General features: G+C 40.7%; 1 protein-coding gene across 3 annotated transcripts; it reads left to right on the forward strand.

Annotated features, from left to right (window-relative positions):
* Positions 1-176: 176 nt before the first annotated feature.
* On the forward strand, positions 177-27,271 carry PKD2 (polycystin 2, transient receptor potential cation channel). Of its 3 annotated transcripts, XM_074904974.1 has the most exons (15): positions 177-577; positions 7,256-7,369; positions 10,193-10,326; positions 10,681-10,931; positions 11,666-11,890; positions 12,445-12,673; positions 14,471-14,641; positions 15,793-15,974; positions 17,035-17,155; positions 19,577-19,675; positions 20,657-20,778; positions 21,596-21,713; positions 21,972-22,135; positions 22,897-23,044; positions 24,043-27,271. In XM_074904974.1, exons 1-15 carry the CDS (start codon positions 181-183, stop codon positions 24,274-24,276), a joined length of 2,709 nt encoding a protein of 902 aa, XP_074761075.1. In that variant the 5' UTR covers positions 177-180; the 3' UTR covers positions 24,277-27,271. The 3 variants fall into 3 exon arrangements, with proteins under 3 accessions (XP_074761075.1, XP_074761076.1, XP_074761077.1); XM_074904975.1 differs by lacking the exon at positions 7,256-7,369; XM_074904976.1 differs by lacking the exons at positions 177-577; positions 7,256-7,369 and adding an exon at positions 823-925.
* The last annotated feature ends 502 nt before the right edge of the window (positions 27,272-27,773 follow it).

Below are 27,773 nucleotides of genomic sequence, written 5' to 3' on the forward strand. Positions count from 1 at the left end.
GGGGGACGAGGGGGTGGCGGGGGGGGAAGGAGGCTCCGGCCGCCTCTCCCGCGGCGAGGCGGCGCAACTACATCTCCCTCCGTACCCCGGGATTTCCGGGCCGGCGCCGGGGGGCGGGGAAGGGGCGGAGGCCGCGGCGGGGCCGGCGCTGGAGGGCGGGGAAGGGGCGGCGGCGGGCTGATGGCGGCCCACGGGAGCTGCCGGCGCGGGCGGGAGCAGCTGGAGCTGGAGCGGCTGGGCGAGGCGGTGCGGGCCGGCTCCTGCCCGTCGCCGCCGCTCTCCGCCTGCTCGCGGCAGGCCTGGAGCCGGGACAACCCGGGCTTCGAGCCCGAGGAGGAGGAGGCGGCGGCGGCAGGGCCGGTGCTGGAGATGGACGTGGAGTGGGGCAGCCCCGCGGCCGGCGCTTCGTCGTCGTTGGGCAGCGGCGCGGCGGGTCAGGGCGGCGGCGGGCGGCGGCAGCGGCGGCTCCCGGCGGGGCGCGGCGGGGTGGAGGGGCCGGGCTGCTCCCAGGTGCCGCCCGACGGCACCGCGCCCCACCGAGCGGCCTGGGCCAAACGCCTGGCGCGGCGGCTGCGAGGTGAGAGCCGCTGCCCCCCTCGGCCTCGGGCCCTCCTGCCCGAGCTCCTACAGCTCGGCTGCCTTTTCCTGCGGGCCGTCTCTGAGATGATGTTGTAGTCCCTTCTGTCCACCCACCTCTTCGCTACCTGTCCTCTTTTTTTCCCCTGGCCGTGTTCTTTTCCCGTCTCCCATCTTAACCCCTGTCTCTGTCCCCACCTCTTTATGCACATCCGTATTCTGATCCCTGCCCGGGTTATGCCGCGCCGCACGCACAAATGAAGACACACCTCTCAGCTGCTTTTCCTCTGGAGCTCTCAGCCCCCTCGGTCGTAGTCCTGGCTGCCTTCAGTATCACTCAGTATATTCAGTATATAATTTTTGGATGCATGTGGCTTTTTTTGACCCAACACCAGGTCTTTGGAGAGTTGGAGCAGAATACTTGTTTTTTTCTTTTTTCTTTTTTTCTTTCTCTCCCCCCCCCCCCCCCAGCATTCTCTGTCCTATTAAATAGGTGGTTAGGATGGTATTCGTGCTTAGAGTGGGGTTGTTGGGAGGGTGTTTTATTAATTATTGCTTTTCTGCAGTACTGTGCAGTGCCTTGGAGTTGCCCTCGATTGTTGAGAGCTGCCTGTTGGTGCACAGCTGGTGTCCAGGGACATAGTTTGAAGCACAAGTGGGAGCACATCAAATGAGCATTTGGAGTTTTGTTCTAAGCTTGCTACATTAGCTGTGTGCTGAGCTAGCCCTGTACAGGCTTGATTTGACACAGCAGAGAAAATGGTGGATGGGGAGTTCTTTAGGTTCAATATTGTGGGAGCATGTGCGAGGAAACCCCAGTTCTTTTTCAGAGAAGCTTAAAATGTCAGCATAAAATCGTGAGGATTTTAAACATAGAATTTGTTTAAATGTCAGACAAAATATTTATAGTTTTAAAGCTGTGGGAAAAGTAAACCATATTTAGAAAATAAGGCTTATTCATAAATGTGAATTTTCTGAAGTGATAGGTAGTACTGTTACAGGCTGGTAGAGCATCAGCAGAGGTTTTAAAACCAACTCAATTTTAAGCAGGGACTTGTAAATTAGGCTATCGTACATCCTGTATGTTTTCACTTTGATTTTCATGTGCATGCAAAAATTATTTGCTATAATGATTTCTCTGACTTAAGATGTCTTGCACCAAAATAAATCCCCCTTGATCATTGCAGTGTTTTACTTGGATGCAAGTCAGACTTGCCTAGATTATGGAATAGAGCATGTGTTCTTTTCAGCAGGTTTTATTGGAAGAGTGTTTAATGAACTAAGTCACTTCACAGCACAAGACCAGGATGGCCAGGAAAATATATCAGTGATAATTATTTGTTATGCATGATCTGGCGCTTGCTCTGTTTGGAGTCTTCAAGTGTGTGTTTAGTTTAGTCTGTCGCTGAGATACATAAATGCCTAGGAAAGGAGCTGCTTCACATGGGTAAAGTGAAGTCCTCTTATAAAAATTCTTATCTAAGTAGACTCTTCAGCTGCTCCCTTCATACTAGTTCTGGCTGAGAAGGAACCTCCTGTATGTGCTTTTTTAAACTGTGGTGAAAAATAGTGGTGTTTTGAACATGAGGTGAGTGTGAGAGTGACTTAGTGATGTCCTGGCATAAGTTGCTACTGTTTCATCTCTGTCATGGTTTCTGCAGTTAATACTCAAAAACAGGTTATCCACACTAGGCCTGATTTTGGTGCTGGTTTCTGAGCCATTTATTTTCACCTTGTTCAGCTGAGCAAGCAGCAGAACCAAGAGGAATTGGCTTTTGGTGAAGCTGCATGATGTGCTGGGCAGAATGAGTGCAGCTGAGCCTTCAGCAGCATCAGGATCTGGTAGATGTTGCCAGAGAAGATATTCTAACCATGTTCTGATAGATGGATCCCTTGCCTCTCCTGCTGCCTAAAAGCAATGTATCTTGGGCTAGAATAACCAGTTTAGGAACTGACACTTTAATTTCTGCTTTCAGGATGAAAGATGAAGGCCACCGTTGAAAGAATGCATAATATTACCGTGTCATATGGTGTGGTTCTCTTTACACTCCTTGGTGTGAGCCTGTTAATCAAGTGTGTGCTGTGTGCAGTCAAGTATTAATACACTGCATTAATCAAGTGTGCAGTGGTGCAAAGTTGCAGTGCAAGAAAGCAGAAATAAATGTTTTCAGTAATGGCCATGGACCAAGCTGCCTCTTGCTGTTTTGAGACAGTCAGTGTACACTGGTAGTATTCTATTTTTAGCTGTAAAATGAGAAGTCTTGGTTTCGTGTTCTAGGAATGTGCAGAGTGGATTTATCCCTGTGGTTACTATCCACAGTTTCTGTTGATTTCTGACCTGTGTACATTTTGTGTTTATAAGCAAGCGTAGTTAACGTTAGTGGAGTAGATGGATCCTTTCTGGTTCTTCGGTGAGAATGTTGCCATTAATTCAAAGCCACAGTAAATGGCTAGGTGTGACTGTCATGCTGCGAAGGTACTGCAAAGTGTTGTACTTGCCTACTGCATAGGTATTGAACCTTTTCTGAAGAAAGGTGATTGCTGCGGGCTACATGTTGAAAGTGCCGATTTCAAGCCTGAAATTAATACAGGACACTTGAAGGATAGCTGAGGTTTTAATACTGGAAAAAGCACTCGGTTCTTTTGACATTTCATGGATAACTTTGAAGACTGGAAAATGGTGTCCTCAGTACTCACTTTATTTCTAGACGACCAGAGGAAAATTAGCATAGATTTATTTAATGAAATTACATTTCACTAGACAGAATTCAACAAGGTGGATGAATCATTTGGATATCAGAAGTGATAGTGTTACTATGGCTAAACAAGTTGTTACTCATCAACTGAAGGATAATGAATGACCGCTTACACCTTTCTTGCTGTCAGTTGTGAAATAAAAATGCTGAGAGGATTTAAGGTAATGGGATTTTGGTAATTGCAGCTATCGGGGAGATTGTAACAGGAGTTACAAAGTGAACAGAAAGTCATCTACTTCAGACTGACTGTGGTTTAGGTTCTTTCTCTTTGTGGATTCTTTTCAGATTCCAGCATGAATTTCTGAATTACCTTTAGTTCCTCTAGTTTTGCAGTTGTCTTCAGCAAACATCCCAGATGCCAAGGGGAGAGGCGGGGTTGACTGTTCAACTCTTAAGGAGAAAGTCATCAAAAGTTTGGGTGGGCAAAGCCCATTTCAAGAGCTAGGCTGGAAACATAATCTGTCCCTCAGAGCTGTACTTGGTCACCCAGTGCTACTATGTCCTCATGTGAGCATGTGTAGGGCATTTCTTGAAAGACTTTCTTAGTTACTGTTAAATGGAGCTTTCAAATATCATTCCTAGTTACTCATTAATTGTTACTTTTGTGTAGAATGCATCATGACATTTTTACTGAGTTGAACTAGTGCAGGCTTCAATTGTACATTACTAAGGATTGTGAGACAGTATTGTGGTGGTGTTTTGGGACAAAGCATCTTTGCCTGAGGGTCACTTTCCTCTCCTTCCCCCAGCCCTATTCTTTCTGCAGCATCTGCATTTCTGTGTAGGCAGGTTAGTTAGTGATATGTATCTTGGCTTGAGCCCTTCCAGAATTTAAGACTTCTACATACATTTGAATTGCTTTATGTGCATTCTGTACTTCATAAATTTGTCTTTATGTTTATGTAGGTATATGTGTAGATGTAAGTACATGTATTTATATAATACATATAATGTATATATATTTATATATGTGTAAACAAAGATTTTAATTTCCTGTGTTACCTAACAAGCTAGACTTTTTATTATAAGATGAAATTTCATCTATTTTTTTAATTTGCATTTGACGATTATTTTTTGACAACTCAGAAGAGTTCTTACACTCTTCGGGTAACCATTTGGGCTACAGAATGAGTATGAGAGAACTGTTGGTTGCAGATTTGTTTGCTAAATTAAAGAGTACATAGATTCTGTCAAAAAGTCAATGAATAGCAAATTTAAATAAGGAATGAACTGAAAATGACTAATAGAGGTTAGAAATGAAACATTTTTGGTGCTTGCAGTAGATGTCAGCTTAAATCCAGCACTACTTACCACCACTGTTCTTGATGCATCTAACCCAATATTCTAATAAGGCAAAAAGGGGTTATAATATGCACATCTCCTGAAAGTGTGGCAACTAATGAAAGTATTAAGCTGCCTGACAGTCAAATCTAGTATTTCATTTTAAATATCTTTGTGTGGTCTCTGGTGCTGGTTTTTTTGTTGTGTTGTTTTTTTTTTTCCCTTCACATGTAACTTTCTGTTCCTTGCTGACTGACTTCTAACATTCTAATATGACAGAATTTGAGCTTTCAAGTTTTCTGCTCACCACATTTCTTATTGGTGAGTAATGTGCTGACAGCCAGGACTCGTCTCTCTCGCCAGCTTAGCTCACTGGCTGTTCCAGCCTTTTCTTCCTCTCTTCCGTAATGTTTTCCTGCCTTTATTATGAGGGTTGCTAGTGCAACGTAGTGGTGTATTAGAGGGTGAATTTGTTGAGTTCTTTCTTATTAGTGACTCTGTAAATGCTTTTGTGTTTCTGTCTTCAAGAATGACCTAATGGTGAGGATTTGGCATTCTGTGTAGCAAAGGTGCAGTCTTTATCTGTAAATTTTCAGATTTAGCCTTAAAGAACAGCTTTGAAAAAGCTCTTGTTTCAGGGGCTGACACTAGTGAAGATTTTAGATTACTAATTAAGGAGTGTGAACAGAGATTAATGCTAAGACTGTCAGTGCTTGCTGTGCCTATTGAAGAGAAGTTTCCTTGTTGACTTTGTGGTTAGGTCACAACTTAAAAATGTGGTAGCTGAAAGGCTTCTAAAGGCATCTAACTTTTTCTGAATACACCTCGTATATGCAGGTAGAGGGAAGAGCCTCCTTATTCCCACCTCTTTGTTAGCAAATGAGGTTCTGCAGCAGGCAGATTTGTCCGTTTTAGTCTTACAGCAGTGGTTGCAGAGCAGCTGAACTGTTCTGGCTATCCCTTGTTGCTGTTCCGTTCAACTTCAAATTACTGTGGTATGTTTGATGGATCCAAGATTTTTTCCTAGGGAGTTTGAGGTTACTTTATTTTTACCTACTGTGAGCATAAAGGATGATTTAAAAGGTTGGTTGTTTAAAATACCTGAAAAAGAAGTATGATGTGCTTCTGTAAGAGTGAATTTTTATTTTGATATGCTTTCTCTTCCACCATAAAGTAAGGTAAATTCACCTTACTGTGTTTAGGCTTAAATGAAGAGAAGTTCCTTGAAGGTAGCAGTTCTGGTCTGAGTATCAGCAGCTGTTCCCAGATTTTTTTCTGTTCTGTATTAGGCACAGGAAATAATTATTGTGGTTACTAACTGCTTTCTGTTCTCATCTTTTAAAGACTCCATTTAAAAGATCCTTTTGCTTTTCTGTTACCCTTTTGGAAGGGATCACCAGAGTTCAGTAACTTCCCTTACTCTGTCTTCAGAAAATCAAGTATAATGTGAAATGGAAAAAAACAGACAGAAGTAGTTCAGTTAATGAAATTGCCCAGTTTGACAGGTAGACATAGGTTGCTCATTTAGGCTGCTACTAATGTTTCAATAATAACTCTTTTGTTGTGCAGGGAAAGAAATCATGTATACTCACCAAGATCCCTGCTGTGTCTCTGGTGGACATGTCTTGCCTATTTGAGTTACAATTTGTTTCTTTAAAAATGTGTTTGACTGACATATCCCCCTTTCAGGTAGAAAGTTAAAGGCTACTAATAAAGATTCAATACTGAACCTGCATTTTCACTCATCTAACAATGCTTTTCACATTTAGAAAAAACCCAAAATACTGCACTTCATTTCTTGAACTGTGTGAGTCTTTGTATACTTGTATCTGGTTTTATACCTTGTGGGTTTAAGTGGCAACGCTTTGACAAATCTGCAGGAGATGCTGTTAGAGTTCTGCTGAGCTTTTACTGAAGTATTATGGTATCTCATTAATAGCTAATATGCCTCAGGCCCCATTCAGCCTACAGAAGTAGTTGTTCTGTCTTGGAGTTAGATCAGTTTAAAATCCATAGAAGAACCTGCAGCAGGCATGACATAGGTTAAGCTTTCAAACCACTGAGTTCATGTCACTTGAGTATCTAGTATCAGACACAGAATCACAGGATGGTTTGGGTTGGAAGGGACTTTAAAGACCATCCAGTCCAACACCCCCTGCCATGGGCAGGGCCACCTTCCACTAGCCCAGGCTGCCCAAAGCCCCGTCCAACCTGGCCTTGAACCCTTCCAGGGAGGGGGCAGCCACAGCTTCTCTGGGCAACCTGTGCCAGTGTCTCACCACCCTCACAGGGAAGGATTTCTTCCTCATATCTAATCTAAATCTCTCCTCTTTCAGTTTAAAACTCTACCCCCTTATCCTATCTCTACACCCACTGATCTCACCTTTCCTGTAGCCCCTTTAAGTACTAGGAAGCCACTCTAAGGTCTCCCTGGAGCCTTCTCTTCAGCTGAACACCCCCAACTCCCTCAGCCTGTCCTCACAGGGGAGCTGCTCCAGCCCCCTGAGCATCTTTGTGGCCTTCTCTGGACCTGCTCCAACAGGTCCGTGTCCTTCTGATGTTGGTGCCTCCAGAGCTGGACACAGCACTGCAGAGAGGGGTCTCACATCTGTGTACATCTTTATATATGTTTTCCTTTTAAGGTTTGTGGGGGACGAGACTCATGGAAGAAAGCAACACCAGCAGAGAGCGATATCTAAAAAGTGTTTTACGGGAGTTGGTTACATACATGATTTTCCTTGTGGTCTTGTGTGTCCGTAAGTACTGTTCAGCATTAATGCATCCATTTCCTTACTATCTGTTTTCTCTCTGTGATTCCAGAATGAAGGTTGTTTCAGTGATGTTGGAGAAGAATTAATGGGCAGATGTGTAGGCAGATATTTGGAATTAAATCTTCCTCCTGATTCTGCACGTGGATTGTTGCTTGAGATTGAAAATACTGCAACTTTCTGTGCCTTAATAAGTTTTGAACCTTTAAGCAGGATGATAATATACTTTTTGTTTTAAGGTAGCATGTTTTTTTAATGTTTTACCACAGTGTAATGGTTCTGCTACACATTCTGAAATCACTGAAGAGAACTGTTAAATGTGAAGCATTGGTCATCTAGGACAAAAAAATTAAATTAACATCACCAAATTTTGGATTTATCACCAAGCTTATGTACAGGTCATTCTAAGAATAGATGTTCTTGATAGTAGCTGGAAAGGCAGAGATAATGCTAGCTACTTAGGAATATCTGATAATCTGTGTTTTCGTGGTGCTGGATGTTTTAAACGCATCTGTAGCCTATATACACTCAAGTGTATATGGATCATAGCTGGAGACTTCCATGATTTGTTTTATTGTCTGTGATATCATGTGAAGTATTGTAACACTACAGAACACAGAACAGAGTAACGTTCAACCTACTGTTTTTTTTAATTATTATTTTATTTGGCTTTCAGGTAGGTGGCTGCTTTGAGGTAGGTGCTCTAGAACCAACTCTGAAGATAATATTAGCAGATTCTACTAAATACAGACTTAAGTGAGGAGCTTTGATGGATCTCTAGCCTCATACACAACAATGTTCCTGGACTCAAACAGAGTTTAAGAAAGCAACCTGAACTGAGTTTGCTCTTTTTTCAGAGCGAAGAGCCTTCGTGATGCTGGAGTACAGATAGTACAGATGTTTGTCACAGGCGTCACACAGTTATGGCTGGTGTAATGTAATGGTTCTGAGCACAGCCGCCTTTTCTGGCCTTGGGAACTTGAAACTGTAACACAATTCTGTTTCAAGATCTAAAGGGGTTTTTGAGTTAATAGTCAAAATGAGGCATGTTCATATATTTGCATAAAGATTAGCAAGACAGTGCGAAGTAGAACTTTCTGTGGAGATGTGAAGTAGATGTTTTATTTGGTTACTAGGGAGAATGACAACAAAATCTGTATGTATTAAGTTAGTGTATCTTTAGAAAGCTGATATAGAATCACAGAATAATTCAGGTTGGAAAAGACCCTTGGGATCACTGAGTCCAACCCTCAGCCCGACTTTACAACCTTCTCTCCTACACCACATCCCCCCACAGCTCATCCAAACGACCCTTAAACACCCCCAGGGATGGGGACTCCACCCCCTCCCTGGGCAGCCTATTCCACTCTCTGACCACTCTTTCTGTGCAAAATTTTTTCCTAATGTCCAGTCTGACCCTCCCCTGTTGCAGTTTAAAGCCATTCCCTCTTGTTCTGACACTAATCACATGTGTTTCAATCCTCCAGTTTTAGCGTGGGCAGTTCTGTTCTTTATGCCTGTAATGTCAGTGACACTTAAGTTGTCGTTTATGATCAGTTGTAATAGAACAAGGCGATTTTCTTATTTTTTGTGAGAGAGAAACTTGGAGTAGAAAAGCAAATGCAAAACCCCATTGGTAGACTGGCTCCAAGAGCAAGCCTGCCTTGCTTGTCTGAAGCAGAACTATTAATAAACCCCAAAACTTTGTACCATTGACACAACTGTTCTCGTGTTGTACTGCAAGTATGGTTATATACTAAATATCATGTTTTTTTTCCTTCTGGAGTCCTCACTTAATGGACAAAGTAGTTTCAGACTGCTTGTGGCCGGTATGCTGTACAACCAGGAGGGGTGTGGCAGAGAGGGACTGGAAGGAAAATAAAGTTGGTTTCAGTGGGAAAAGTTTACAGGCTGTTAACAATTTGTTTTGCTATAGAAAATGATTTTTGATAACAGAATAAAGGAAAATATAGTGTATTAAATATCTACAGATATTGCCAATTCATTAGTATTTTTTTAAAGTACTATCCTTTTTGATTTTACACGTAAGTGATAACTATGGGGCAGACTGTGCTGTGTCTTGGCGTGTCCTGGGAGAGAGCTTTCCAGTGCAAGCTAAATGCTACGGGCATTTCTTGTACTCTTGTGTTTCTGAGATTACATATTTAGAGAGAATCCAGGTATTGCATAGTCATGCGATACATTCCATGTGTCACAGCAGAAGTATTAAAAATAGTTCTTGTTCTCCAGTTGCTACAGAAAACACATTGCTTTATGTGTTTATGTTTTGTTGTCTAATTGTCAGGGGCTAATGTCATTCACAGTGCCCCGTGATATCCTGGTTGACCATCATTATCTGCTCAAACAGGGCAGTTTTTCTGAGGTCTTGTGCCATCTGTGCCAGCTATCTATGGATGTCTGGGATAGCCTAAGTCAACTAATAAGGCACTAGCTGCCTTTCTTCAGGATGCTGAAACATGCTTTTGTTTTTCTTGAAGTTAGGTTTTGTATAAGCATTAATAATAGAATGAGGTGTTGGAAGGAGTACTTTTAAACTTTTTCAGGAGTGTTTTAAACTGATTGATCAATCTGTTCTTCACTGATTTTTGTATTTTAATTGCAGGTGATAGGCAAATGCTGCTTGATGTGTTTGGGGTTTTTTATTCTGAAACTTAAAACCTTTCAGTGCAAAATCTGTACAAATACAACCTAATGTATTCACAACAAGCAAAATACTCTTTTTCTTTCTTCTTTTCTTCTCTTCTTTTCCCCCATGCCTTTACCTCTCACTCCTTGTTAAATCTTTTGCAGTGACTTATGGGACAGTGAGCTCCAGTATGTACTATTACACAAGGGTTATGTCGCAGCTCTTCCTGGAAACACCTGTATCAAAAATGGAGAAAACTGATTTCAAAACTTTGTCCACAATGGATGACTTCTGGAAGGTAATCTAAAACCAATTTTTCTCTCTGTTGCTGAGATGCATTTGTCCTGTCATGACCTGTAAATTTAACCTGCAGGAACTTTTTTCTAATGCTGTAGTGTTTGTGCATGAAGATCTATATGCATGGTGTCAAAGCTATGGAACAAAGCAGGCCTCTAATATGCGAAAGTTTAGAACCCAGGTATTGCTAGTGGGTTAGGGTAGGGCAACATTGTGAGATGTCTTTGGAGGACAAGTAACAGTAAGGACTGAGGTTAGAAAAATTATCAACTACAATTCTGACACATCCATGGAATGAAGACCTATAAAAACAGTGCTGGCAACATACAAACTAAAACTCTGTCTTCCTCCCCAGTTTACAGAAGGTCCTTTGCTGGATGGTCTTTACTGGGAGATGTGGTACAACAACAAAACCATGGCAGAAAACAAAAGCTTCATTTATTATGAAAACCTGCTCCTAGGAGTGCCTCGCATTAGGCAGCTGAAAGTGAGAAATGGCTCATGCTCGATACCTGAAGATTTAAAGGATGAAATCAAAGACTGCTATGATGTGTATTCTGTAGCTAATGAAGATACTGCTCCTTTTGGACTTCGAAATGGAACAGCGTATGTAGTATTCCTGTAAACAAATACTTTTTTTTTTTTTTTTCCCCTGACCTGGGTTATGCTGAATTACACAGTAAGTCACTTGGCAGAGGCAACTCTGCATTTGCTGTGTGTTCTGTCTGTAAAGCCAGGTAAATCCAAAGCAGCTGCCAGTTCTGCTCGTGGAGAAACCTCACGGAACTTAGAGAGGACTGTGCTCTTGATCCACTGGAGTTCAGGTGCTGTGGTTGTGCCACTGGCATCTGTTACACATGGGAGACACACTGCGGTCTGAGTGCAGCACTGCAGCTCATGAGCACCTGTTCTGTAATTCCAGATTGGTTTTACTGCAGTGGGTTTCACTGAGTTGTCTTCCCTGGCTAAAAATGGGTATAGCATTGCGTCTCCTGGAGGACCATGTGTGACTTGAACTGTAAAAGGTTTTGGAGGTGGAATTTAACTATGTAACTGGCAATTTTTGTTTCTTTTCCTGAGGACAGAAATTTTAAGTGAGTAGATAGATATGTTTTCTTTTCACAATTAATATACTTGTGACCAATCTGCCTGTCTTAATTTTGTAATGTTAGTCAAAGGAACTTTGTGCGCTCTTTCTCCAGGGTATATCAGAACTTTCTACAAGTACCTCTTAAATGAAATCAGAATTAACAGAACAGACAGCAGCAAAACCTAACAAAAAAAAAAAAAGTTGAAAGTGGAAAGACTAATGTGCTCTGTTTTACTTACTTCTGAACTAGCTGGACGTACACCAACGAGAAGGATTTGAATGGGAGCAGCCACTGGGGCTTGATTGCCACATACAGTGGGGCTGGTTATTACCAAGACCTCTCAAGGACCAGAGAAGTGACAGCTGTGCAGATTGCTAGTCTTAAGAAGAACCTGTGGCTGGATAGAGGCACCAGAGCAGCTTTCATTGATTTCTCTGTATACAATGCAAACATCAACCTATTTTGTGTTGTCAGGTATGAACAGAACCACAACAGTGTTCAAATTGCATAGCATAGGTTGTAGGGTTGGGGTTTTCTTGTGATGGCTTTGTTTTGAGGATGTGGGTCAGGGTATGTTTTGTATAAAAGTGACAAAGTGGCATGCCTTGCTGTCAAACAAGTGGGACTCCACTTAGCAGCTGCGCTCACCAGCTGGAGGCAGTTCTGACTTCCCTGGTGCTGCAATGCCTTGGGTGCAGTTTGTGGGCAACTGCTGTAGTGACTTGGCTTATTAAAGTAAATACATGAATATACAACATCAGTCTTTAGACAACATGGAATAGATGCAGGTGAAGGTGGTCTTTCTGTCTCGGTTTTCTCGCTGTTCCTGAAATGCTTTGCATTTTAGTCAAAACTGAGTGAAGTCAGGTTTATACCTGTTCTATGTAGTGTCTTCTCTGAATCATATGTGGGCTTTTCCCTGTTCTATTAAATAATTATGTAAATATATCTATATGTCTTTTAATAGTGATTTTCATCAATGCTGTGTAAATGAAATTTTTTTTCTTTGTCTTTTTTTCTGAACGCAGGTTGTTAGTGGAGTTCCCAGCGACTGGAGGCCTTGTTACATCTTGGCAGTTTCAGCCAGTGAGGCTGATTCACTACATCTCCACTTTTGATTTTTTCCTGGCAGCCTGTGAAATGGCATTTTGTCTTTTTGTTCTTTATTACATGGTGGAAGAGATCTTAGAAATCCACATTCATAGACTGCACTATTTCAGAAGTCTCTGGAATTGCCTTGATGTCCTTATCATTGTGGTAAGTAATTTTTATAATATGGCTAAAATCTTTCTGAAATGTACTTTGTGGGAGACATTAATGAGTCGGTATTCCTCTTGTGGGTTCAAGGGATAGGGCTATTGTTAGGAAGGATACTTACAGACTATTGGGCTGTTCAGTCCAAATAAAACAGTTTTAGTCTGTGTTGTAATGTTGGTGTGTTTTGCAAATTTGCTTGTTCTGTCTTCGGTGGCTTCAACCTTCACATCCAGGTGAAAAGTTAAGAGTATTTGTTCAGTATACTCTTTCAGTTTTTGTCTATAAGTCTATAGGGGTACAGCCATTATGGGTACATAATAACAAACATACATAACAAACCCACCGTCATTTCTCTTCTCTGTATCTGATACAGATCATTGCAGTGGCTTTCAAGTAAGCAAATCATCTGCTTTCAAGTAGTGATTTGCACTTGAATGGGACTGGGATTTGCATGTTTAAAAGAACCACAAAGATTTAATGTGGTATTAAAATACTCACCAGCTAATACAGAGTTTGAAGAAGTGTCTAAATTGTAGAGCACTAGCAATTATCAGGGATGCCTTCCTGGTTAAGTGGACAATGTTGCACATCAGTAATCCTGGTGCAGCAGAAAATCTGAGCTTTGAATTTAAAGCTGCATAATACAATTCTCTCTGGACCTGTATCAAGATGTGCTTACTGAAAGCATGCAAAGCCAGCAGTGCTGAAACAGTTCCTGTTGCACGCACATCTTCAGGCTTGGACAAATCAAAGCTTTAAGTCTTGAAGTTAGTATCTGTAATCTAGAGAAATCACAGTTCTTTGTAAATGAAGGACCAGTTAGGAGGATGTTTGTGTGCCATTTGTTACACTTAACAGCGGTGCCAGGAATAAGATGCTTTGCTCTTGCAGTCGCTGGAGTGCGAGTGAGTATAAAATTCACTTCACACAAAGGGTCAATGTCTGAGGGACATTGTTTAAATTTAGGATTATGTACTTTGTGACTGTACACGTGGTTAAGTGTTCACTTACACTAATATAAAAGCATATTTGCAGATGTCAAAGCAAAATACCTTACCTGTATGGCAAAACTAGAGCTTCTCTGCCATTGCTTTTCTGTGCAATACTGGTCAGTCTGTACTCCATAGAAACTCTAGTTCCTTTTAGGCTATTGCTTTCTTTCTGCTCTTTACTCTTGTTCACCTTTGTCTTTTTGAGTTGTCATCTGTCTTTTCTTACATTTCCTTCCCTGACAGCTTCATTTTTTCTGAGCCCACTAGGCTTCGCTATCATCTTGCTATTCAACTGTGGGAAGGAAACGATTTCTAAATCTTCTTGCTCACAGGTATTTGGCTGTAGTCGAGGAGTTAATGGTGGTAGTGTGAAATGCATTTCCTGATAGGATCTAAATTAGAGTTTCTGAACATATCTCAAACAGCAGCCACTGGGCCATTAAATTACTTCTGAGTGAAAGGTGGGGAAACCAGGCCACCTCCAGTCCCTGTAACCATCTGGCAGTGATGTGATCAGTGGCCATTGGGATTGGCCCTGAAGGACTGTGAGAAGCTTGTATCATTGACTTTTTTCTAGGCTCTGTGCAATCTTTAGCTGTTACTTTCCTGTTTGAAACTTTAGCTTTATAGTCAGGACACCCTAAAAACAATATATTTGCTTTTACTTAAAGCTCACATTATTAGTAGTGTTATAAATAATGTAAAGTTCCTCATATCTTAAATTTATTTGGTGTATGTGGCTAAACCAAGTTGTTTTAAAAACCTAATCGACTTTCATATATTTGTCTGTTTCTTTTGTATTCAGCTCTCTGTGGTAGCTATAGGAATTAGCATCTATAGGACATCAACTGTTGATCTGCTCCTGAAGAAGCTGCTGGAAGATCAGAACTTGTTCCCCAATTTTGAACCTCTGGCATATTGGCAGATGCAGTTCAACAACATTGTTGCAGTCACTGTGTTTTTTGTCTGGATTAAGGTAACTCTAAGATACACATCCTTATTCTAACGTTAGAATGTAAGCAGTATTCGGAGTTTTGCATGATACATTATTTGAGGTTTAGTCATGTTTCTCCTAAAATTGATCATGTGAGAAAGTCATGACCACAGAGCACAGGAGTAACTTCTTGCAGATTAAAAGCAAGGTTGTAATTTGACATAGGTTTAGTCAGCCCTTGTCTAAGTCTGGAAGACGTAGTCAGTACTAGTGCTTTGTCAACAACAGACACATAAACAAATGTTTTTATTATTGCTGAATTAATGAATTAATAAGTCAGTAATTTTTACTGGGTACTGCTTTTTTTCTAGCCTGGTTTAACTGTGCCCATTTAGTCCACTTAAAACTGCTGAGTCATTAGAACAGTTGGTAAAGCTAGTCCAATTAATTTAAAACTAGAAACATTACTTTAATTAAACTTAATTTCTGTTTTACTGCCTCCTTTCCAGGGATACTTCTTTTTGCATCCATACTCAGTTTTCCTGTCCTCTGTATGTATAAAGTTGCAAAGGAACGTTTAGTTAATAAACTATCTAATGGGGAAAAATAGGAGATCAATAATTGAATTTCCACTCTGATGCTCTAAACTGATACTTAGGTTTATCAAGCAAGTTAGGTAATCTCTTATTGTTTTATAAAACAAGGTTGCATCTATTTTTTGTGTCATGGTTCTAGCAGTAAAGTGGCTCATTATAAGAATGGTGAACTGTAGAATAACTGAATGATGCAGGTTGGAGGGGACCTTGGGAAGTCTCTGGTCCAAGCACCTGCTCACATCAGTCAGCTGCAAGATCTTTTCTTGCATTTTACTACTTCATAGCTAATGCCTTCATTTGAAAATAAATAGGCTTTTGGAAGCATTTTGGTAACACTGCTCTGCAGCCAGGGTACCAAATAGAGGACTGAAAAAACCAAACAAAACACCACACCAAACCAAGACCTTGTCATTCTTACTGAATTTTCTTCACATTTCAAACTGTTTTTAGGAAGTGATGTATTTCTAAATGTAAATTAACTGACTTTGTCTCCAGTTAAATTCAGTAAGACATCTCATGCGTAAAAGGCTGGAGAGTGATTGTGTTAAGAAATTGTTGTCTTCCTTGTCTTTACAGTTGTCGTTTTTCTTTTAACAGCTTTTCAAGTTTGTTAACTTCAACAGAACAATGAGTCAGTTATCCACCACCATGTCTCGCTGTGTCAAAGATGTCATTGGCTTTGCTATTATGTTTTTTATTATTTTCTTAGCATATGCTCAGTTGGCCTATCTTGTCTTTGGCACTCAAATCGATGCCTTCAGCACTTTCCAGGACTGCATGTAAGTACAAGAATAAAAAATGCAAATAATTTCTCAATATATTAGTAAATGGATTTGGTTGCCTCATCGAGAGACTAAAATTGTATGACATCCATCATAACAGAGAAGCTGCAAACATATCGCTGTTGATGCAGCTCAGTAGCAAATGCATTTTTTGGCAACATTTTTAGTTCAAAAACTCTCTTGCTGTGAGATTAAAAATATGTTAGTTAGATCAATGAGCTAAAAAAGGCAGGTTTTGGTTGGTGGAAGTGACATAGTTTTTTTTTTTTTATAACAGCTGGTCACATTCCTAGACAAAGCAGTAACTGTCTTCAGCAGTTGAATGATTATATGTTTACTTCTGTTTGTAATGCTTACTGTTGTATGCATAATAATGCTGTGTTCCTGATAGTATGTGTAGTTGGTAGACTCACAAATGGAATCTGTGTTAGCCAGCTAGTAAATTTTTAAGTATCTGCTGGAATCCAGGAGAGGGATAGGACTTAATAGAGGGTCATTAATCAGTTTTCCGTTTATTGATTTGGTACAGCATAACCTGATTCTAACTGAGGTAATTACCAGGTTGTTAGTTATCGACTTCCCCCCACCCCTTTATGTTGGGGCAGGGTCACAAAAAGCCTAGAGGATCAGAGAGACTTGAAGTGTGCTGATGGTGCTGTGTAGTGCTAAGCCTCTTCTGTACAGACAAGCTTTAGAGGGAGAGACGGTTGGGGCTATGCCTATACGAAAGGCAGAAGGCATAGGAGAGGGACAGGAGTGGGACTTAAAGCTTCACAATGGTAATTGCTGGTTTGCTCTGCTTCCTGTTGCCCCCATTATCAATTGTGACTGAAAGCCAGAAGTAAGCACCCTAGTTTTGTTCTGTGTGTGTGGTGTCTGACTGCAAGTTTGGTTATGCCTAGAGAGGGGCTTGAGGAATTTGCCTGATAAAGTATTACGGTAGTGTGGACCTCTCTGCTGCCCATCAGTCAGACTGGTAGGGTAAAACAGTTTGAGAATACTTGCACAGCTCCAAAAGTGGTTTTTTTCAACTCTTGGATGTGTTTTGTTTTTTAAGCTTTACTCAGTTCCGCATCATTTTGGGAGACTTCAACTTCACAGAGGTTGAAGAAGCTAATCGAATTTTGGGACCAATTTATTTCACTACCTTTGTGTTCTTTATGTTCTTCATTCTTTTGGTATGTACGTTTTTGTTTATGCGGGGTGGGTAGGTGGCTATTTTTGCACCTCTTATTCTTTGATTCTTACTGCTACTTGGGGCTTTTTTTGATAATAGTGAGTGTGCAGTCCATGTAGGGGCCTGACTGTTTCAGGGCCAGTCACTACACTCTTTCATTGTTTCTTCATTTAAAATAGATTTGCATGGTGTGTGTGTTGTCATTCCCATATAGTGCTCCACATAGTGTTTGGGGGTTTTTAAAAAACTTCTATTATTATAAAAAATTTTTTAGTTCTAAAATCTGTATAGTGCCTGGTTGGCATATACAGCAAGCCCATATCTTTTGGTGAAAAGTAACTGTAATGTTCCATACAGGCTTTTAGTTTATAAAGTGTTGTAATGCATGGCTGGCTGTGTTTACAACAGCCTAGTTCACACATACAATACACAGCTCGTCTGCTAGAAGAGCCTTATTTGTTGGCAGTGCAGCAGCTTTCAGATATGCAGGTTTGCCTGAAAAGGCCTCTTTTCTGTCCTCTTTGCCTTCTCCAGGGTAGAGCCGGGCCCCATGTTTCTTATCTTCCCAGCGCAGACTACCTGTACACTTTTTGTCAAAGAGTATTAACAGCTCAGCTTATCTGAGAGGCAGTATGTAGACATAATTGTCTGACAAATAAATTCAAACAGTATATTGTGAGTGCTCATCTTTTGTAGACTCTCTGTTAATACTAGTATTGAATCCATATGACAGTCTTACTAATAATTTATATAACAAAATATAACAAAGTAGAGGGAGGAGACCTCTATTAGAAACCTAGGAGACCAAGTAAATTTTTTTATGTTGATAGAAGAGCCCAAGTATCTGCTACCTGGGTGTAGTTTTCAGTTAGTTAGGTAATGACATTAATATACAGTAACTTTGTTTCTGATGATACCACCAGGCAGAAGCTGTTATGTAAGCAAGAAATCCTCAGATAACTCCCCAAACTGTGTGTCTTTTGGTGATTTGGTAAGGTGGCAAGCATTAAACCAGGATTTTACTAACCTTAAAACGGTACAGCAGTCCTGTGTCATTTTAGAGTTATTTAATGACCCTTTGACTTAATGAGGTTTTTAATTAGTCTTTGAGAAGAGGAGAAATGGCATTCAGATATAATTGTAGGAGAAGACTTCATCTTGGCTGTTCTCTAGTAAGGAAGAGAATCTCAAGTGTTCAGTGAGATGGACCAACAGTCAATAGGAAAGTAACATATGGGTCACTCTGGCCGAAGAAGCACATGAAGTGGGTTTCGTATTTGCTTTAAAGCACTTCACAAAATACAGAGGAGCAGAGGTAGTGTCCAGCAAGTGAAAGAAATATTTTTTTCTAAGGTGTAGCAGAAAAGCACTGTAGTGTGAAGGCACAGCAGGTTATCCAAATTATTGGCTGTAATTGGTGTGCTTATTAATATCTGCACATCCTGTCATTTGGCTGGAGTGAAACATTGCTGTAAGCTCCTTGAGAACAGCCTGAGACCTGGATACTAAGTTAGGAAAGATGTGCAGAAAGTACCAACTCTTAATCTTGGGCAGCTGAAAGCAGAAGACAGTAGTCAAGTTACCTCTTCCTTCTCTGGTGTTGGGCAAGAATGCATAAAGATACAGCATTGGAGGATTGCTCTCCTAAAGCATTTTAAGTCCATGAGGAAATAAGAGACTAACACTGCCTTTCTGCATAAGAGTGCCACCTTGAACGTGCCAGTAAATGGAGTAATTCTTTTTGAACTTGCATGTCCAGCTTGCGGTTCAGTCATGTTTACTCCATGTTCAGCAGGAGCTTTTCAGTAATGACAGTGTGGTTCAAGTAAATTATATGCTTGGCACAGGGGTAGTGAGACCAGGTTTTTTTTTCTCTTTTGTCTGAACAAGTGACCGAACTCTTTTCAGATTTGGTGGCATACGTGCCAAGTGTCTGATTTTAAGCTGCTTTTGTATTTACCTTTAGTCTGAAATGCAAGCAGAGCTGTAACTAGATAAGAACCTTGTGTTTGTGCTGGTTATTACAGGATGAATAGTTAACTTGATTCCTCAGGCATCTTTGTTGCCAGATGTGTTGCCTAGATTAATTCACCGTTGTTATCTGTGTAAGTTTGGTCTTGCATGTAGAAGGCTGAACTCAAACATATCGTGTTAAACAGGCATGGTTTATTGCAGCTGCTGTGTGTAGGCATGAACCCTCTGTGGAAAGAAATTCTCCAATTATGTTAATAACCAGTAGTCTTGATTAAAAGTTCTTATTGAAATATGATGCACTGGCATATATCTTAAGTCCCTGATGCTTTTTGAACAGTCCCCCATTTTCTCCTGGACCTTTTAAAAAAATTAATATATAGTTCATAGGAGTAGCAGGGCTCAGAATTGTTGAAATTTTTAAGTGGGCTTATTTTTTTCTCATGAACAGAACATGTTTTTGGCCATTATCAATGATACATACTCTGAAGTCAAATCGGATATGGCACAACAGAAGGCAGAAATGGAACTGTCTGACCTTATCAGGAAGGTAAAAGTCATGTTTTGTTCAGGACATCTCATTCCCCACATCTGCATAAAATGCTATACAAGCTGTGCAATGTAAAGCTGGCAGCAGCTGATGAAAATACACATCTCTTAATAAATGAATCTGAGCCGAGTGTAAATTAAATTAATTCGAATTTTCCATTGTGATGTGTCTTAGTCATCTGAGACTGCATTGAATGATCAGCCTACTGAATGTGACATTAGGATTTGTCTGTCTAGATACATGCAGAAATACTGAACTGGTGAAGCTACACTGCTATTTCGTTTGGGCACAGAATTCGGAATTACCTTGTTTCAGGCACAGTAAGATGAGGCAAGTCTTGGATAATGTGTTAGGAGCTCCCAGGGGCAGCTGCCAGTAAGGTGAACTTGACCTGAATCCCAGTTTAGGGAAAACATGTGCATGTCCATGCACTCTGGCATGGATGTGGTGCTGTACCATGGTCAGAAATGTCTAAACACATACTTGGCATAACCAGTAACTCAGAGTTTAAACATTAGAAACTGGTTATTAAAACAGAGCAGAGAAAAAATGAAAAGCAGTACATTGTGGGGATGAGGACTTTTAAAAATAAAAAAGTCATTCCTACAACTGAAGATAAGCAAAATGACCACAGAAGGTTGTACCTGTTTTGTCAGCATTGTTTAAAACTGTCACTTAACTGCCAGTAACTGCCAGAGTTGTCTTATTGGGACAAAATACTCCATTCCTACTGACCTGCAGTTCAAATTGAATGATGAAAGCCTTACTTCTAACAGTGAAGGAAGGTATTTGTATGTTGCCCATTTAAATGCTGAAATAAAAGATGGATAAACTGGAGGAAAAGACAAATTCTTGCAGGACTTTTGGAACACACTGAATGATAGTGTGCGCTAGCTGATTTTTGTAATCAGAAAAGTTGTTAGAAATCAAGTGTTAACATTTCATGACAAGTAAAACACAAAATTTCACTTTTTCTTTTAGGGCTACAACAAAGCCATGATCAAACTTAAATTGAAGAAAACTACTGTCGATGACATTTCAGAAAGTCTGAGACAAGGTGGGGGAAAACTAAATTTTGATGAACTCCGGCAAGATCTAAAAGGGTAAAGAAGCTGTTACTTCTTATCTTGAATAGTATCCCTAGAGACATGTAGTGTTCAAAGTCTTTGATGCAAGCTTCTCTCATTTCTGTGATTTGTCAAGGGTATGCTAATATGAGTAAAGGCAACACAGCTGAGTTCTTTTGGTTAGTGGGCAACAAAGCAAGTGCTTTCCAGTGTCTGCTGGGAGGTTTATGTAAACAAACAGCCAATCTTTACATATGGGTCTGCAGGCATTGCAGAAAGGAAAATCCAAACTCTGGCATGGAACTGCAGAAGGAGAAGAATGGGAAAAGAGTGGTCAGTTTGAGGCGGAAGTGAAGTCTTAACTAAGGAGGTCTACTGAGCTCTGGCCAGTGGAGTCTGCACTATGGCTGGTGTTACTGCAGTGGGGCAGCATCCAACACCAGAGAAAGGATTTGGTGCTCTGGGGCCCAACCTCCTTGAGTTGCTGTGTTGTGGGGGGAAAAGTGTGTGAGGAAGGAGAGATCGAAAGCCTCTGAGGAAGTAGTAATGTTTATGAGAGCTACCACAGGACAGTGAACAGACAGGAGTCCCAAGGAAAGGGGAACAAGGAGGTATAAAAGAGGTGGTTGTGAAGGAGCAGGGTGCAGTCTAGGAGAGTTTTGTGATAATGAAAGGTGAGGGCTGAGCTTTTTGTCATCAGTGATGTGAAGTTTATAGGCAGTACTGGGATCAGTCGTGCCTTTGGCTTGGGGATGAAAGTCTGTTTGGAGGAAATTGTTTTTCTAATACTTTTTAAGTTCATTCAGCATCTGAAAAATGGACAGTAAGGGAACTGGTTTTACTGCCTTTTCAGGAAGGGACACACAGATGCAGAAATTGAAGCAATATTTACCAAATATGACCAGGATGGGGACCAGGAATTGACAGAGCATGAGCATCAGCAGATGAGAGATGACCTGGAGAAAGAGAGGGTGAGATCAGCGTTAGGAGTGGTATGCCACCAGCGCTGTCTGCCAGCCTTCTCCCCGCGCTGATTGGCTGCCCTAGAAGAGTCTTCTTGTTTCCTTTCACATTTCCGCTCATCCCTGGCCAGTTGGCTGAGCCAAACTGTAAAAAGACAAGGAGGAGCTGATGGAGGTCAGGAGGTCTCTGACCTTGATACCTCCATCCCCCATGTACAGGTGAAAGTCTTTACATCGTATCTGTCTGTGCATTGTGTTTTCACAAAGGAGGATCTGGACATGGATAGGAGCTCTCTGCCACGTCCTCTGAGCAGCCGCAGCTTCCCCCGGAGCTTGGATGACTCTGAGGAGGATGAGGATGAAGATAGTGGGCACAGCTCCAGGAGGAGGGGCAGCAGCTCTAGTGGAGTTTCCTATGAAGAGTTCCAAGTGTAAGTTTATTCTTCTAAGGGGAACGAATCTGCATGGTGGTTTGTGGGTTTTATTTTTGCCTTGTGGGTTTTCTTTTTTCAGTTATATAGTAGTCTCTCCTATAACTCTGAATATTAATCAAATTGTTCATAAAAAGCAAATTATGTGTTTTTAAGGTGCTTAAGTCACTCCTTTTAGTAGCTTTCAAGTATTATCTGAACTAGAAGTACTTTAGAGAGGGTCATGGGAATTGGTTAGAAAACCAAAACCAAATCAAAACAAACAAAACCCAACAAAAAACCCTCTGTCCTTAAAACCTAGTCATTAAAAAGACAAAGAAAATGGTCATGCTACAGTAATCCCAGAAGACTTTTCTAGGTTTTTTACTAGTAAAACCTTGAGGTTGTTTTAGCCTCAGTGAGAACTTCAGCTGTTGTTTTTAGTAAGATTAAGTTACTTGTGAGTGTGTATTTTGTCTAAATTAGTTCTCCATATTAATTAATTATAGCAACCCTAGGTGAATGAAGAATTTGAGTACCAACAAATTTTGATGAGGATGCCCAAAAAGCAGGGAAAACAGAGTGGAATATGTACTTTTTTCCCATCTGCTTTGCTCCTGTGTTACCTTCTTGCTCTTGTGTACTTTGCCCCTTCCTTGGCTCATTTGTGGAAAGTCGGATGTGTGCTCAAATTTAAGTGCTGTCTCATCCTTGTCTGCTCTGTTGACGAACTAGAAGTCAGAAATGTCAGAGTCACTGAAGCTCACACTTGTTGCCCTCAGACTTATGAGGCGGGTCGATCGCATGGAGCATTCTATCGGCAGTATTGTCTCCAAGATCGACGCAGTTATTGTAAAGCTTGAAGCAATGGAGAGAGCCAAACTGAAAAGGAGAGATGTGTTGGGAAGACTGCTGGATGGAGTGACAGAAGTAAGAAACCCACTCTCTCCTGTCTGGTCATGACCTGCATGGCTTGATTACTGTTAGCACTACCTCGTACTGCTTGGCTTGGGAGGGTTGAGGGAGTGGTGGTGAAGATGAGGTGGGTGCTTTGGCAGTGGCTCAGGGTTTTCAGCTTTGTGTTAGGAAAACAGGAAAATTAAAATATGAAATGTTAGGGACATGATGCAATTTTCAGGTATGACAATCCATCTTATGGCAGACCTGTGTTACACTGAGGGCAACAGAGCACCATTTAAACCCCTGAACTGGACAGCAGTGGTGGTTGTTAGATGCTGAAGCAGCTCATTCATCCCTTGGTGTCTGTTGGGATTAATACAAAGCTTTTTATGGACTAGTCTGGAGTCTAGGTGACCCAGCCCAGCAGGCCCGTGCAGCCCGCTGTTCTCCCGTGTTGTTTTTGGGATTGTATGTGGCAGGTGGAAGCAGGTTGCTTCTGTCACCTGGGTTATATAGTTTCTATTGCCTCCCCTCCCACCTCCTCTTTCTTGAGGGGCCCTTTCGAAGTGGCCAGTGAGATAAATGTCTTATTTCTGTGGACGCTAAAACCTGTCAGGCTTCCTGATGGGGCAAGAACAGCCAGAACAGGGCTGTTAAGGGGTGAGTGAGGCAGACTGTCTTGGTGGGTTATGTAGGTCAGACTTGCTGCTGCCCTCTTACGGTTGTTCCAGCCAATAATTCTGCTTCATTTTTGAGATGGGGCTTCCTTTTTGGCATGCTCTGCTCAGTATATTTTACATTTCTGGAATGGATTTAAATATTAGACACTGTAGTACGAATTGTGCTTTCATAAGTGAAGGTGACAACCTGGGCATTGCATCACTGGAAAGAAAACAATTTACTACAGTAGCTGTGTTTCTCTACTAGCCTGCGGAAGTACTTGAGCGGTGTAAGAATTTCCCATAGGGTTTTGCTTCGACTGTGGTTTGGAAGCTGCGCTTCCAGCTTCTGTCTTTTAATCTGTTTAGGATGAAAGACTGGGTCGTGACAATGAAATCCACAGGGAACAAATGGAGCGACTTGTGCGAGAGGAGTTGGAGCGATGGGAATCTGATGATACGGCATCCCAAATGAGCCATCGGTTGGGAACGCCGCTGGGACTGAATGGCCAGCCGCGTTCCAGGAACTCTCGGCCATCTTCCTCCCAGTCGGATGGTGTGGATGGGGGAGGAGGAAATGGGGGGAATAACATCCACATGTAGAGTTAACCTTGTAGGTGATTCTGAACACTTCAGGTCAGTATTAAGCCAACAAATACACACCGCTCCACTGTTTTCCCAGCATGACATGGTCATTGTGATCAGACCACTAAGGACAGTTTTCACTGCTGGGCTAAAGTAAATATTCTCTTCATAAGGCATTTTCAGACCTATGTAAGCCATGTGTCACATTCAGGTTACCAGTGGTGAGACTGTCAGCCTTGGAAATGAAAATGAAGGAGAGAGAATAGAAACCAGGTGGGACAAAATCTGCCTGGACAGAATTTTGATTCCATGCATGTATTATGGGGGACACTTTCATGAGGGCAGCAAGTCTCAGACAGAATAATGTGCTATGGCTAAAACGCTCAAATGAAGGGCTCTAAGTTTTCTGCTTTCTATTGGAAAATGTGTTTTTAAAATACTTTTAAAAGCAATTTTTGAAAGAAGATGGCATGAGTTTATTGTCTCATTCATTATAACAGCTGACACTTTTTGAAGTGATAAAATAGCACACATTTTTACTATGAGATTCTGTCTATTTTTATGAGTTATTCTTGGTGTACTAACATTTTAATTCACTTAAAGTGCTAATTTTTTCCTGTTTTTGAGAAACACTACATTTTTTTAAACAGAAGAAAGTGCACTTAGTTTGTACAACTGTAAATCACATTATTCTCTAATAGAAACTGTACACTTTCTGTGGTTTTGCATTTCATTAGCACTTCAAAAGTAACATTTAAGGACTGCCTTTTCACACCCAACTAGCATAACCACTTTCAGCTTTTGTTGCAAAGTACCCATCTTTTAATGCTGTGTTTTCATGATCTAAGTATTCCTGGGATAAACAATCCACAGATTCTTCATTAAATATAATTACTTTGCAGAAAATACATTATTTAAAAGCACGCAAAATTGAAAAACACTAACTCTCTTCCTTGGGTGTTACAGGGAAGGGGGCAGAGAAGTTGCTGACAGTTGGGAAAATCTGATCACGTGCTCTATCAAGTTCTAATCATGTCTTGACTATGTAGCCTGTATTTATATTTAACAGAACTGCATGTAAAATTATTAGATGTATTTCTACATACGCTTTTCTGCTGAGGTGCAGCACATGATTCCTTTGGGAAGGTGTTTGTAGTGTAATCACTGATTTTTAGTATTTAATTTCCTCTGTTTTTCTGTGTCATAGGAGCTTTGGTTTTTGGAAGTAGATGCAACACTGACATGACATGGGTTTTCTATAGAAAGCGTTGAGGCATAGTGTTTGTAGTTTTGCCTGGTGAGATTTTTCCATACATGGAATGCTGGTGTAGGAGGGAGGTTGTCAACTGTACTTTTTTTTCCTGAAGATAACAGTTGTCTTGAATTTAAAGACTTAGAGCTGGCATAAAGGAAAACATAACGCTACATAATCAAACACGTCTTAGGTATTAGTAGGGTATATAGAGGAAAAAAATGCATATTTAACAAAGTATAAGTAGCATGTATATGTTATGTTGGTGTTTTTTATTTCAAAAAGCTGTTATTGCCAGGGGTCAGCACCTCATTCTGATGGTAGTACTGCTTAAGCAAAGCGTACATCTTGCATATGTTCTTACCACTGCATTGCTTGGATGTGTAATGACTCAGAGCCTTCCCTCTAACCAGACAACTTGTTAAAACTAAATAGACTTCATGCCTTTCCCTATTTTTTAAGTCTAATTAAAGTTGCTGTGGATATGCTTTCTCATAACATAAGTTGGAGCTGGAAGCAGTTCAGTGTGGTGATTGGAATTTCTTAGTAGCTTTGGGCTTGAGAACAGAATGACGTGGGAAAACAGGTAGTGATTCTTGTGAAGTATTTTTTTCTTTCTGTGGGTTATTTTGTCCTGTCCTAGGAAGAAATTCATACTCTTTCACAAGAGACCCTGTCAGCTTCCCAGAACGGCACACAGCGCAGTGGTTAGGGCTTTTGTGTAAAATGAGAGACGCATAGACTAAGCTTTTTCTTGCCTTGATTGAAAGTTTTTGGACCTTGGAAACCTTCCTGAGGAAAGCTTTTCAGTGTTGAACTGGCATTTCTGACTTTAAACAAACCAAAGCAACACTAGCTGTACCCGTGGCCAGCTGGTGTGCAAGGAAAATAAAAAATAAAATACAAAGCAATTTAAATAAACATGGATTTATATTAATATTCAAAAAGTGTAGTGTGTTGGTATGTGACATTTACAGCTTAAACTTTGAGGCATGCTAACTAATTACATGTGTGTAATGTGTAACTGATGTTGAGTTTCTGGGGTCAAGGGTTATATAAATGCCAAGATAGCATTTAAATTAATCAGGTGCTTAAAATCAATGACTTTGGCCAAGTGACCCAACTTGAATTGTCCAGTTATCAGCTGCGTTAAGGTTTGTGCCTGTGGTCTGTAAAGCAGGTTGCATGCTGAGGTTTGTGGCAGCAGGGACTGGGGGAGTGTGTGGAAGTGATCTGGTGGTCATCTATGTTGGTGAGGTCAGGCCTTCTTGGCAAGAAAGAAAGCAAAACTAAGCCTGTTAGCATGGTTTTAAATAGTTTTCCTGTAAAAAACCATGTCTTTCAAAATGTAAATGCAGTCACACAGTTCATGTTTTATTTGTAGTATATGTTTATTATGAAAATGTTGGTATTCATAGCTGTATTTTTGGAGGTATATTTCTGTAACGTGTCGTTACTTAATGACAAACTTCATCTTGAAGTGCAGTAAGTTTTCATGGGGTACCCGTGTGTGCTGACAGTGGGCCTTTCAGTAAGTGCGTGGCCGCTTGACAAATGTTACAAACATTTTATTACTTCATTTTTCAACTTTAGATTATAATGTTATTTGTCATTTATTACAAAGGTAAGGTTTTTGCATAGTAATGTACAGTGTTTGGTCTTATTAGGAAGCTGTTAATTATGCAAGTCTTCTACAATGATCAAGAATGTTATTGATCTGTAAAACTGAGCACTTTACTTCCTAATAAACATTTTATATAATCTGTAAAGCAAACGTTGTGCCATAAACTTGGTTTGTTTATAATGGAACATTAAGAATCCTACATTTTTATTTGTGTGTGTTACTTCTACCTCATACCTTATCTCAGATTACCTAATAATGTAAAACCAGAGTACAGGGTGTAAATGAACTGGGCTGATCCTACTGCTTCATTGCCCAAACAGTACTTTTTTTTTTTTAACACTTTATTTCACATTTGCATTTGGGCAAATGCACAGGTCTATTTTCTGCTATTTCAGGTAGCAGTTCCGACTGCTAGTAACGCTGTCCCTTTTATTACTTCACAGTTTTGCTGTGTAAGTTAACTTCTCTACTCCTTTTCTTTCTTCCCTTTTATTTTTTTCCCCTCTGTTTCAGGTAGTCCTACAGCATCTAGAGGGTTGAATGCTCCTTGGAAATCCCAGGCTCGCATATAAGCCCTGTAGTTCTGTCTGGGCAGCTGTCTCACCACATCCAAAATACACCTTTTTAATAAAAATTCAA

This window comes from Athene noctua, chromosome 4 (genome assembly GCF_965140245.1).
Source record: "Athene noctua chromosome 4, bAthNoc1.hap1.1, whole genome shotgun sequence".
Classification (NCBI taxonomy): domain Eukaryota; kingdom Metazoa; phylum Chordata; class Aves; order Strigiformes; family Strigidae; genus Athene; species Athene noctua.

Bases quoted from the DNA above. Each gene is read 5' to 3' on its own strand.
- PKD2 (XM_074904974.1), top strand. From the start codon at position 181: ATGGCGGCCCACGGGAGCTGCCGGCGCGGGCGGGAGCAGCTGGAGCTG. The intron at 7,370-10,192 runs GTAAGTACTGTT...AATCTTTTGCAG, and splicing joins CCTTGTGGTCTTGTGTGTCC to TGACTTATGGGACAGTGAGC. The intron at 19,676-20,656 runs GTAAAAGTCATG...TTTTTCTTTTAG, and splicing joins TGTCTGACCTTATCAGGAAG to GGCTACAACAAAGCCATGAT.